Consider the following 12,404-nt stretch of genomic DNA (forward strand, 5'->3'; position numbering starts at 1 on the left):
ATGGGTGCGGATAATTGTGGTCGTTCTCCTGATGATGATGATGTATTGAAGAAGAAGCTTGAGCACTTGGTGTCAAGGTACTCGCCGAGTTCATCATCGACTTGGGTCGTTCCTCTAAAAACCTTGAGGAATTCCACGCGAAGCTGATGGAAAACGGTGCCGTAATGTTCGATTATTTAGAGCTAACCCTCCTCACCATTATTCACGTGGAAGGGAGAATGTCGGTCGTAAGGATTCAAGACGTGAGCCTGAGTTGTATATGGTTTATAAAGGGACAGTTTCAAGGGTTATGGCTACTGGGTGCTTTGTTCAGTTCAGTTGAATGATTTCAGAGGGAAGGAGGGTTTAGTGCATGCTTCTCAGATTGCGGATTACTAATGCTATGGGTGTTGTTAAGAAGGATCAAGAGGTTTATGTCAAGGTCATCTCAGTTTCTGGTAACAAGTTGAGTCTTGCCATGAGGGATGTTGATCAGCATACAGGGAAGGATCTTCTGCCATTCAACAAGAGGATGAGCTCTCCGGAGATATGGGGGGAAGCTAAACAGTTGATTGCTGAGGAGGAAGAAAGTGCTGAGGAAGAGCTTGAGATCGAGTTGAATCAGGATGAACCTGTCTTCTTGCAAGGGCAGACCAGATACTCAATGGATACATCGATTTGTAAGAATCCAGAAGGCTCTCTAGGTCGTGCTGAAGCAGCTAGTGAAGCGTAGACCTGAATTGCGTTTGATTGTCACATCTGCTACTCTGGATGCTGACAAGTTTTCAGGATATTTCTTTAACTGTAATATATTCTCAATTCCTGGGAGAACTTTTCATGTGGAGACACTTTATACTAAACAGCCAGAGACTGATTACTTAGATGCATCTTTAATCACTGTCCTGCAGATACACTTGACAGAACCTGAAGGAGATATTCTTCTATTCTTGACTGGTCAAGAGGAAATTGATTTTGCTTGCCAGTCTCTCTATGAGAGAATGAAGGGGTTAGGTAAGAATGTTCCAGAGCTGATTATTTTACCTGTTTATAGTGCTCTTCCTAGTGAAATGCAATCTAGGATATTTGATCCTGCTCCTCCTGGGAAAAGGAAAGTGGTAGTGGCAACTAACATTGCTGAGGTTTCTTTGACTATTGATGGAATATTTTATGTCATTGATCCTGGATTTGCTAAGCAAAATGTTTATAACCCCAAGCAAGGTCTTGATTCTTTGGTGATAACTCCAATTTCTCAAGCATCAGCCATACAGAGAAAAGGACGTGCAGGGCGTACTGGACCTGGGAAGTGTTACCGCCTCTATACTGAGAGTGCATATTTGAATGAGATGTCTCCTACTTCAATTCCAGAGATTCAAAGGATAAACTTGGGGACGACTACTCTTAATATGAAAGCTATGCCTATGGGGATAAATGATCTTCTGTCCTTTGATTTTATGGATCCACCATCACCCCAAGCGCTTATTTCTGCCATGGAGCAGCTTTACAGTCTTGGAGCATTGGATGAAGAGGGCCTTTTAACCAAATTGGGGAGGAAAATGGCAGAATTTCCTTTGGATCCACCGTTGTCCAAGATGCTGCTTGCCAGCATAGACCTTGGATGCAGTGATGAGATTTTAACCATAATTGCCATGATCCAGACTGGTAATATTTTTTACAGGCCTAGGGAAAAGCAAGCCCAAGCAGATCAGAAGAAGGCCAAGTTTTTCCAGTCTGAGGGTGACCATCTTACACTACTTGCTGTTTATGAGGCTTGGAAGAATAAGAATTTTTCTGGGCCCTGGTGTTTTGAGAATTTCGTTCAATCTCGATCCTTGAGAATAGCCCAGGATGTTAGGAAACAACTTCTTGCCATCATGGATAAGTAAGATATTTTTCTATCAATCGTTCATTCCACACGTTTTATTTGCTTTTATGTTTCCCTTTGCTATGTGCTCGACATGTCTTTTATTTTTCTGCATATTTAGTTCCTACGGAATTGTTGTTGCTCCCAAGATTATTATCCATTGTTCTTTAATATAAAATTCTATATAATGATTGGTAGAAATTCTTCTCTGTATAGTACGTTGTGCTGTGACATGTAGTTATTATGTTGACATTGTTCTCATGCATTGTTATTTTATTAGATTGAATTGTGTTCTAACTCCCCACAACTTATATTCAGGTACAAGTTGGATGTTGTAAGTGCTGGGAAAAACTTTACGAAGGTTAGGAAGGCTATCACTGCAGGATTCTTCTTTCATGTAGCTAGAAAGGACCCTCAAGAAGGTTACAGAACTCTTGTTGAGAACCAGCATGTGTATATCCATCCAGGTTCAGCTTTATTCCAAAGACAACCAGATTGGGTCATATACCATGAGCTCGTGATGACTACTAAGGAATATATGCGCGACGTCACGGTCATAGACCCTAAATGGCTTGTTGAATTGGCTCCAAGGTTCTTCAAAGTGGCAGATCCCTCGAAGATGAGCAAGCGAAAGCAGCACGAGCGTATTGAACCACTTTATGATAGATACCACGAACCGAACTCGTGGCGTTTGAGTAAGCGCCGCGCATGATATGTAACTCATATGCTTCCTTTCTTATGCTATGTTTTGAACACTATTTGTAGATCATGTTTGGTTTCAAGATTAAATGATTTATAACCAATTCTGTTTAGAAACTTCAAGATTTAACTTCGGAGTGGACGTGCTTTAGACTGTCATTGAATGCTATAAGCCATTTGTGTTTGTTAGTTGGAAAATATAAATTATGCTTCTGAGTTCAGAAAGTTATTTTAATCGAAACAAAGTGTTTGGATCTTGTCTCTAATTCAAAGAAATAGAGACAAAATTCATGTTTAGTGTTACAGATCAAGCTTATGCATACTTGGCGCGAGGGAAACCAGGTTGCTGACTGCCTTGCTCACCTGGGCCAATTTGGCTCTGGAAATCTTAACGTTCTGGACCAGTCTCCAGTGGAGTGCTCTAGCCATCTCTTTTATGACATGTGTGGGACTTTGTTCCCTAGGGGTTTTGTTAGTTAGTCTTGGGCTGAAGCCCACCATTTAACCAAAAAAAAAATACCAAGCCTTGAAATATAGTGAGGTAAGAGGATCTGGTCTTGACATTTAAAGATTATTCAACTTTTTTGCTCTATTAGATTTTTTTAAGCTGTATGCAGCCTATTTCATCTTTGGAGACATGAGATGATAATTTCAAAAGGTTTTGAAAATATGAGAAGTAATTAGTGTTGAATTCTTGAAAAAAAGTGAGCCCGTGTTATAGACAGTGTTGTTAATTGGGGATGGTCGGTTGTGGCTGAAAGCCAAAACCTCGCTACACATAACAAACATTTCCGTCACAAATTTAGAGAAAACTGCGTGAATTCTAATCAAACGGGCCAACTCATTATCTTACATGACCCAAATAACTATACTTCTCTAAATAATTTATTTTGTACATAGATTCTCTAATTATTTTTTTAACAATATTAAAAAAAAAGAGATTGTTTCTATTTCTATGGTTTCTATGTTTTTTTATAAATATAAAACATATTTGTTTCATTTATTTTTCTAAACATATTTCTATTAATTATAATAATATATTATTACTTTATATTTATTTTATTTTATACATAAAAACAGTTTAAGATAAATTGGCTAGTCTATCAAGTTTTTTTGTAAGCCTAGGCTCAACTTTTTAAGTTGGTTAGACTTTTAACTTTTTAAAAAGTCTAAGCCTTACTTTTTGACTCAACAGCTCGAGCCGAGTTTGGCCTATTGTGGGTCAGGTCGTGGGCCCCTGCGAGCCGGCCTAGCCTACTTCTACCTCTATTCGTTGGGGACAATTTTTGCAAAAATTAAGCAACGTTGGAGAGTGCGAAGTGAGCAACTTGCTGGATGAAATCAAGTTTTCTCATGTTGTGGTTAGCAAGGTGGTCTTGCCAAAGGAGAGTGCGAGAAACTATGTGAACGTGCATGCAAGATATGCACTGTACAAGATCCTCAATCGCATAAAGGTAAACCCAGCATATCTGATTTGGGATTATTTGATAAGGTTATTGAATAAACCCCAAGGGAACTTGCCTCTGGGCTCTCTGATCACTGTTATGATTGAGAAGAAAGGCTTGATGGCTGCTTATATTGAGACAACAGACCGTCTTGATGATGACCTTTTGTGGCCTACTCCAATAAGGCTTTCTAATGTTCAGAGAATGAACATTAAATTTGATGTCTCATCTGTTCCTGAGGAACTTTTCCAAAATCCAAGAAGAAGACAACAAAATCTATCAAATGAAAAGGAAAGGAGAAGACAGTGGACACTGTCAAACGATCAGTTTAGGGAGGAAAGGGAGATGAATGGAGAGGGGACGAAGGGGAATGGAAGGTAAGCTCTGTTCGTGTTTGGAAGTCCAAAAACCTCCAATTTATTCAAAGTCTTGGGCACATTGGAGGGTTTTCAAAATTTTACCCAAAGTGTTTCTCCATTATTAAAAAACTCTAAAACGGGGGGGGGGGGGGGGGGGGTCTATCATAAGTCTCCTCTTCCCATTTAAAAGACCAATGAAAGTCGCAGTTTTGAGGGTTGTTCTCAATATTATATATTTATTATTCTTTTTGGTAAATAAGAAATAGTTGTAGTAGAAACTATTTATCAAAATCCTAAACCAATTCAAAAGAATATTAAAATATCTACTTACGATATGGTATAGTAAAATGAGTCAAGAACATTATATATCCTACTTGAATTTCTTCCCTCTTTTTAAATCAACATTCCAGAGTCATTATAATACTTCATGTTGCTGTGTTTACGGTGTCTGATTATATTGATCAAATAAACGCACAAAGATAACATTAAGGTTCCTTTAAGATTCTTCACATGAAAAGTTCTGCCCTTTTTTTTTCATGACACATTTTCTAATCTAACTTGTACATAGTTACTTCATAATAGAATGAAAAAAAAAGTGAAGATGAGCAGAAAAGAAAAGGAAGCACTAGAACAAATTATTGCAAGTCAGTGGTTCAGGCTATACCAGCGTACATTATGAGCTGTTTTGCTTTGCCACAAACTTTGTGCAATGTAGTTCAGCTTACGATTAATCAATTTTTCTGGGGAGGAGATGTCACTATTCGGAAGATGAATTGGATGTCCTGGGAGAAGCTTGAGAGGCCTAAGAAGGGAGGAGAGACCAGAGGCGCGACCTGCTGGACCAGCAGCAGCATGAGCTTCCAGTATGGAAAAGAGACGCTCTGGAGCTCAAAAGAGGAGTTATTGTAAACATTATAACCGCAGCTACAAAAAGTAGAATACAGTCCTACTTATATAAAATGTTTTATCAATCTTCCCGCTGTAAATTTCCAAATTAACAGACCACTCAAAATTTGTATATCAACATGTCAAAAATTCATAAAAATATTCAACAAAAGGAACCTCCAGATTAGTTGTCACGAATTCTTCATTCTGAAGAACCAAAAACCTAACCAAATAAACTCATCCAAATATTCTACTGATAAAGCCACCCTTAGCTTTTCTATCCTTCTTCATCCGACTCTCGATAGATGGGAATTCAATCATGTTATAGGCCAGATCCAGCACAATAGGATTGCGGGAGATTGATTGGAAAGCTGGAGGGAAAGCTGCAATACGGGGAGCACGTTTCACATTTGAATCACCCACAGCAGACTCATAGATATCAAGTTTCTCAAGAAGGAATTTCTCCAACTGAAACAAGCAGACACACGTCAGAATATATGAATAAATGTTTCATGCAAATACCACCCCATATTGAGATCATATGAGAAGTAGAAACTTATGTACCCGCTCAGCTCCAGTTAATGATATATTAGAGATCCCTTCGGAGAGATTCTCTTGAGCCTTCTTCTCCTCCATGATCCCCAACGCGTGCTCTATACAACTGTTAGAGCGGCATTCATTGCACAAGACCTCTAGCTCTTTCACCATAGTCTGCCAAACCAAAAATCAGGGGGAAATTTATAGGAATGTACATCAGCAATCAAATCATGTGAGGTTTGATAATTATTGATAGGGAATGTTAAACAATACTACTATACATTATGAAGTTTTTTTGTACGATGGATGTACAATGACAATACATGAAAGTTGAAAAACTAACTACACAGTGCCATGTTTCAATTTGTATCAGTTCACGTGAACTTCTTTTGTACTCAAGCATATCCCAGTCTTAAAACATGAACCTACCCCAAATACCATTAACCCACGAAGGTTCGATCGATACAAAAATTTCAACATACGAAGCACATTCTCATCTTACATATTACCAGAAAAAGATGAAAGAATAAACATTAGTAATATGGAAATACTGTGCAGACCTGAAGTTCTGAGTGTAAAGTCAATTGTTTTTCATAGTAAGAAATTTACAAAAATAAAAAAACCACTTGCACAATGATCTTCTCAGACTAGGCAAGGATTCAGAGATTGCAACCTATTGTGCCTGTTGTACATCGGAGAAAGCCACAAGACCAATAAATTGCCATCTATGTATCCTATGGCTAGTCAAAGGAGATCATTAGACAGACGAGCTTTCTTTACTTCTTTACCTTCAACGGCATTGGATTCCACATTCAAAATTTCAGGTCTACCAAGATGTTCCAAGGTATTATCAGTGAGGTTCATTAGAAAAAATATCACAATGCAGATGATGGCCCTGGTATTGATCAGTGAGGTTCTTCAAACCTGATTTAAGAAAAATAATTAAAATTACCTTATTATCACCATCTAACATTTGAAACTTTCTTAGGGCATCTTCTGCCAGTGTTCGAGCACGACAATACAAAGCATATGCTTCAGCCCTCTTTCCAGCAACACCATATGACTTCGCAACGTAAAAGCACCTACACAAGTCATAAGCACATGTACCTTTAGTTCAGGTAGGAATGTCTCTACAAAAACAAGATACACATTTGGCTGAACCAGCAGCGAGAAATCATCACCCTTCTACTTAACTGCCCTTTCCCTGGAGCCCTCAATGAAGGGTAAAAACTAAATCTTGATTACACAAACATCTAGGCATTAACCAAATAATAAAGGTGGTAATTGCACACACTGTAGCTAACTAAAAAGTAAACCACTTTAGGATTTATTTCTAATTATGTTCATCTGCTGAGATAAAAATAAAAAACTCTAAGGATGACAAAACTATGTAACTATCTATGACATATAACTAAAGCAATAACTGTCAAAACTGTTTTTCAGAGGGAAAACCAAAACCAAGAATATGAAATTTCACATTCGAGGAAAAACCAAATCAAATCCTAGACATTCAAACTACAGAGAAAGCTCTGATTATTAAAAGCATAAGGAAAATAAGTGAGTGGTCATCAATGAGCATATTTGTCAATGGGATGAACAGAAAAGCTCCGCAGCTCAACAGTAATCTGTATGTTCTTAATGAACTTTCTTCAGTGCTATTGGTACAAAGATTTCTTTTAGAATAGAAAGTGAAAAAATTTAGCTTTCAGAAAAAGCTGAAAATAACATGTGCGCGTGTGCAGTTTGTAAGCACCAAACTGAAAGCAAGGATATTTCTAAGATCAGGAAGAAAATATTCGGTTCTAAGAAGCAAACCTTTCAGCTCGAAAAGCCAAACTTTTGCACGAACACACTTCAGCAAAGTTAACTTCTTCTGAGTTTCTGTCCCTTCCAGAACTGACTAAATCTGATAGATCAGCTGTATTCTGCCAAATACATGATCCATGCAAGCATTGTCACTTCATTTGAGGAGCTAATACCTCAAAAAATAAATGCAGCAGCTCGGGGGATCACAAAGAAATGTGTTCAATTAATGCAAGTTAACAAACAAATATATGGGCACCTGTAGCAAGAGATCATATAAGCGAACAAGCTCTTCAGGTTTGGTGACTTTTTCATTTTTATCATCACTACGCCTTGCAAGTTTACTCTTCGCTACCTTAACCAACAAGAGGTTGCGCTCAATGGTTCTTTCTCCTAAGACAGCACTGACAGCCTTATCAAGGCCATTCAGATCATCTTTTACACTTTCAGCACTTCCTGTAGTAGCCTAAAATTTACAAAAGACCAAATATAGATTGAGAAAAACAGGGTATTATAGAGAATCTATCGTGAAAAGTATTAGTAACTTTGTATAACTAGTAAAAAGATTTGCTGGTAAATCATAATTAACAGCAAGAACATCAAGTAATTTCCATTACCAAATCAGCCCGAATAAAGCCTCTAGCATCATGATATGCGGAAAAGATTTTGTCAAAAATAACCAATCTTTTGTCTGCTGGAATAGAATCTGCCGAGGGACCATGTATATCTTTCTCCAGCTCCTGAGCTGAGAAAATTATTCAGATAGAAACATTACTTTATATAGTTAGTTCGAACTACCTAAGCTGAACTACGTAAAAAATAAAAGTTACCATATGTTAAATAAGTTAAGTATATTACCAAACTATTATCCCAAGGACTTGGTCAGCAGATTTACTATAATGAATGTCAGGTATATTACTAAAAAAATACTACAATATTAACCCAGCATTGCACTAACAAGCTCATCAACCAAACATTTTCAGCATATATTTTAATGTAAGAAATTGTGTATCCCGAACTGGCATTACAAACATCCACAAGAGGGAAAAGGCTAAGTTCTAAATGATAAAAATATATGCCATCTAGTCTATGGAAATTAGCAATCAATTAATTATAATAGCACGCTCATGGAAGAAAACACAGAAAAAGAATTCCTAGCCACACTAGTAAATGTCATTTAGCAGAGTGGTCAAAGACGCAAGTAGGTGGATTCACATGGGACAAAGCATGAGGTTAAGACTTGGAAATATGATTATGAAGTTTAATCAATAGATAACATTACTTTTCTTCCAGCCCTCTAATTTATATGAGAAGAAGGCTACCAACCTTTCAAAATGGCAACCCTTGTTTTGGCATTTGAAATTGGAAATCTATGGCCAAGCCAATGGAATTCAGTCAAGGAAGCAGCTTGTTGAGATCTTGCCTCAGCCATGACAGCCTGGAACAAACGCTATTCAATTATGTATTTCTATCATAGAAAGGACATGCATGAAGCTATCTATCACAATAGCAGCCTATTGATTCAAGTAACTGAACTGATTAAGACTCTTGCATGGAAATGAAACATTAGGAGTTTTAGAATTTCAAAAGGTTTAGTTAAATTAAAAAGATCATCTTATGTATGCATGTATGATTGTGTTCCCTTTTTGAATAGGCACGAAAATGAAAGATTATCTCAATGCAACACGTCCTTATAAGAAAAATTTGAGTATACTGATTTGCAAAGATATGCATATTACATTACTGGTTTCCACTATTTTCCAGTAACATATATAAATGAAATCTACACCAACCTCTAATTTAGCTTTAAAAAGGTCTAATGCAGGCCCTTCCATATCACCAATATTTAACAGTTCAGAGGCTTGTAGATTTGACTCGCCAATTTTGTGAAGGCAGTATCTGATACTAGGTTCGAGTTCCTCAACTCGCTCACGACACATCACTTGGTTATCCAGATCTCCATATTTGCCTAATTCCTCATATACGGCCCTGTTAAATATGGACAAGGTTGAAAACTTGAGCAAGGGGAGCAAAAAGAACGAAGCATCACAAAAGCTAATGTGCTAGATCACACAAACTAAACAATTTTTTGCCACAAAAAGGCATAGATTTTCAAATTATGTATGCAAAGATCTCATTTATGATTTAACCAAGCATAATCATCATGTTCCTTTTTTATGTTTTATGAAAAAGAGCATGGTCTCTTCTTCTTTTCAAAGAAGTATGTATAAATCAAGGAAACAGAGTAGATGTACCTAGCACTTTTGAAGTGCTTTAGCGCCACGTCCCAATTCTGATCTTGTTCAAACAACAAACTCCCCTTCATATAGGATTCATAAGCCTAAAAATCAGTAAATAAACAAAGAAAAACAGTTATCTGCTATAGATTAACAATAAAAAAGAGTAAAGCTATCAAAGCATTTGCATTTTGGAAAGCTTTTCTTCTAAATGTTTTTGTTGAAATTAATGATTAAAAGACACACCTCAGCTTCCAAAGATGTTCTAGAATCTGACTTGACTGCACACAATTGTGAAAACAAAGTAGCCCATTTTACTGCCTTCCGCAACCTGCCAATCAAATAGATACGTTGGCGTGCATTTGGCCCATTTGGAAGCTGCCTTTTCTCCATGGCATGACTCCATGCTCTCTCTGCGGAATAGAGAATCACATGAAGAAACCTGAATTGAAATCAAATAACTTACAATGTTAAACTGCATAGATAAGTAAAAAGGTTGCTAGACAGAAAAATGTTCATTTTCCAATTCCCAAAAGTAGTAAAAAAAAATTAAAACAAAAATAAAGCAAGCAGAAAGGAGACAAAGCAAGGTCTAAGTGATGGTTAATACTTATTGATGGTTTCAGATTCACATAATGATACCTGTTATCTCCAAACTCCAGGGGGTCAAACTCAGTGACCAACACACAGCCTAGCCCTCAGAATTAGAGAAAGAGTGAAGATGCCTTAATCTTTGTTATCTTAGGCTTTAAATAGGTTTAAGATTGCCTCATGGGCATTTAGCTGTTCCATGTTTTGTTACGTGATTTTTTGGATCATTAAACGGTATCACGGTTGGCTAATGAATGTGGGTATTACGAACCGCTACATAATTCAGGAATTACCGCATCACTTCAATTCGAGAAATAATTCAACAGCAACATAGATGATAAACCGACCAAAATACATGCAACCAATCATTCATTCTACTATCCTTTACTTCTATAACACAAATTCATAATAAGTCAACCACCACCAAAAAGTTTCAGAACTACAGTGTAAGAGAAGAGCTAAACAGTAAGCAAAGCATACCTTACTTCAGTGACATTGGACTCAGATATGGTTCTTTTTGAATATTTGCCGCGACCATGGGTAAACTTCAACGACTTATATAACCTCCTCAAACGAGCCGTGCAATACCTCCTACAATGTAAAGGAAAAAAAGCACATCAATTACCAATCTACAGATATTTCAACCCTTTACCCACTGAATTTTCAAAAAACGACAACGCTAACATGCCCCATGCCATTTTCCCTAGTAAAGTTCAGCTGTTTCAGCTATAGAAGTAGTAAATTGTGCCTCTCCTATGAATTAGCTGGGAAAATAACATAATTTGCTATTTGATAGCATGTTAGAGACGATCGAAATACATACATACCGATAGCGAGTGTAATCTCCATGACGCAAACCATGCTGCATTTGCGCAGATTTCAAGAGCTGCAGTACTGGAAATTTAAGAAGATAAAAAAAAACATCAATTACACCAAAATCGAAGTTTCAATACTAAATGCTGAGTTTTCAATTTCATCAGCAAGAAGAATATGAACGCGAATTGAACAGCATTGAACGATGAAGGATGAGACAAACCGTGAATGGAGAACTTGGGAACGATCTGATCTGAATTCGTCGATTTCTGATCATCGATTTCCATAGCGGACACTGGATTCTCCTTCACCATCGAATCTACGTTAGTTCAGAACATTCATCCAATCATTAAGCATAAAACAACAAAAATCGAATCAGAGCCAGTGTTGGAGGTAGATACGATGCATATAATCAAATTGAAGCTTCATTGGATGAGAATTCACAACGCTGTGATAGATCTCGAAGTAGATAATGGAAATGAGACAAACCTGGCGAGTGAGAGAGGGTTTCGAGCTTCGTGAGAGGATTGAAGCACAGAGGTTACTGCAGCGAATGTAAGCCGTGACAGAAATCGCCGAGAATGAACGGAACACAACTGTGCAAGGAAGAAACCGATGAAGAGAGATGACTTGGGCCGGGTCCATTTGGATCAACTCACTCACTCTAGGCCCAAAAGATAATTAGAAAATAAAACAATAAATTTGTTGACCTAAAAACTAGATAAGAAATCATTTATTTAAACATAAAAGTATTACCTAAAAAAATATATTAAAGAAATTCCACTCTTTTATAATATTTTATATATAAAAGTAAAATATATCATTTTTTTACCTTAAATCATTTTTTTACTAAATATATAATAGAATTCTATCTTATTTTATCCATATCTTATTCCATATAATAGAATACTATTAGAAATGGTTTTGTGAATATTGTCAGTGATCATTCCTATAAAATTTTCCAAATGCGATGCAAGAAAAAAAATAGATAACTTGGGTCAAGCTATAATTAGATTAATGGTGAAGGTTCGGAGTAGCACATCAAAAAATCAACACACATCAAAGCAATTAGAATTAGAATTGGTCTAATAATAAGGGGTCGGGATAAGTTAACACAAATTCCTATATTCAAACCCCCACTAACTTCATTATTTGGTCTAGTGTTTGATGCTTAGTTAGTTAGTTACATGTAAGA

The 12,404-nt window shown here is 36.8% G+C and overlaps 1 protein-coding gene and 1 pseudogene across 2 annotated transcripts; one reads left to right on the forward strand and one right to left on the reverse strand.

The window, feature by feature from the left end:
- Positions 1–2,623, forward strand: LOC130713430 (probable pre-mRNA-splicing factor ATP-dependent RNA helicase DEAH5; annotated as a pseudogene).
- Positions 2,624–4,945: 2,322 nt separating this feature from the next.
- Positions 4,946–11,839, reverse strand: LOC130712034 (uncharacterized). Of its 2 annotated transcripts, none has more exons than XM_057561856.1 (14): positions 11,699–11,839; positions 11,433–11,528; positions 11,224–11,290; positions 10,877–10,987; positions 10,052–10,247; positions 9,824–9,909; positions 9,362–9,557; positions 8,895–9,006; positions 8,186–8,313; positions 7,828–8,034; positions 7,581–7,690; positions 6,718–6,847; positions 5,793–5,939; positions 4,946–5,696 (listed from the first exon to the last, which is right to left on the reverse strand). In XM_057561856.1, the coding sequence occupies exons 2-14, from the start codon at positions 11,521–11,523 to the stop codon at positions 5,466–5,468; spliced, it is 1,812 nt and encodes a 603-aa protein (XP_057417839.1). In that variant the 5' UTR covers positions 11,524–11,528; positions 11,699–11,839; the 3' UTR covers positions 4,946–5,465. The 2 variants fall into 2 exon arrangements, with proteins under 2 accessions (XP_057417839.1, XP_057417840.1); XM_057561857.1 differs by having other exon boundaries at positions 11,433–11,504; positions 11,699–11,834.
- Between the last annotated feature and the right edge of the window lie 565 nt (positions 11,840–12,404).

This window comes from Lotus japonicus, chromosome 4, assembly GCF_012489685.1.
Source record: "Lotus japonicus ecotype B-129 chromosome 4, LjGifu_v1.2".
NCBI lineage: Eukaryota > Viridiplantae > Streptophyta > Magnoliopsida > Fabales > Fabaceae > Lotus > Lotus japonicus.

What these genes read in the sequence shown, in the direction of transcription:
- LOC130712034 (XM_057561856.1), bottom strand. Translation starts at nt 11,523, where the DNA reads ATGGTGAAGGAGAATCCAGTGTCCGCTATGGAAATCGATGATCAGAAA. An exon ending in TCCAATGTCACTGAAGTAAG is followed by an intron (nt 10,248 to 10,876) that starts GTATGCTTTGCT and finishes ATTTCAATTCAG; the next exon opens with GTTTCTTCATGTGATTCTCT. An exon ending in CATTAACTGGAGCTGAGCGG is followed by an intron (nt 5,697 to 5,792) that starts GTACATAAGTTT and finishes TGCTTGTTTCAG; the next exon opens with TTGGAGAAATTCCTTCTTGA.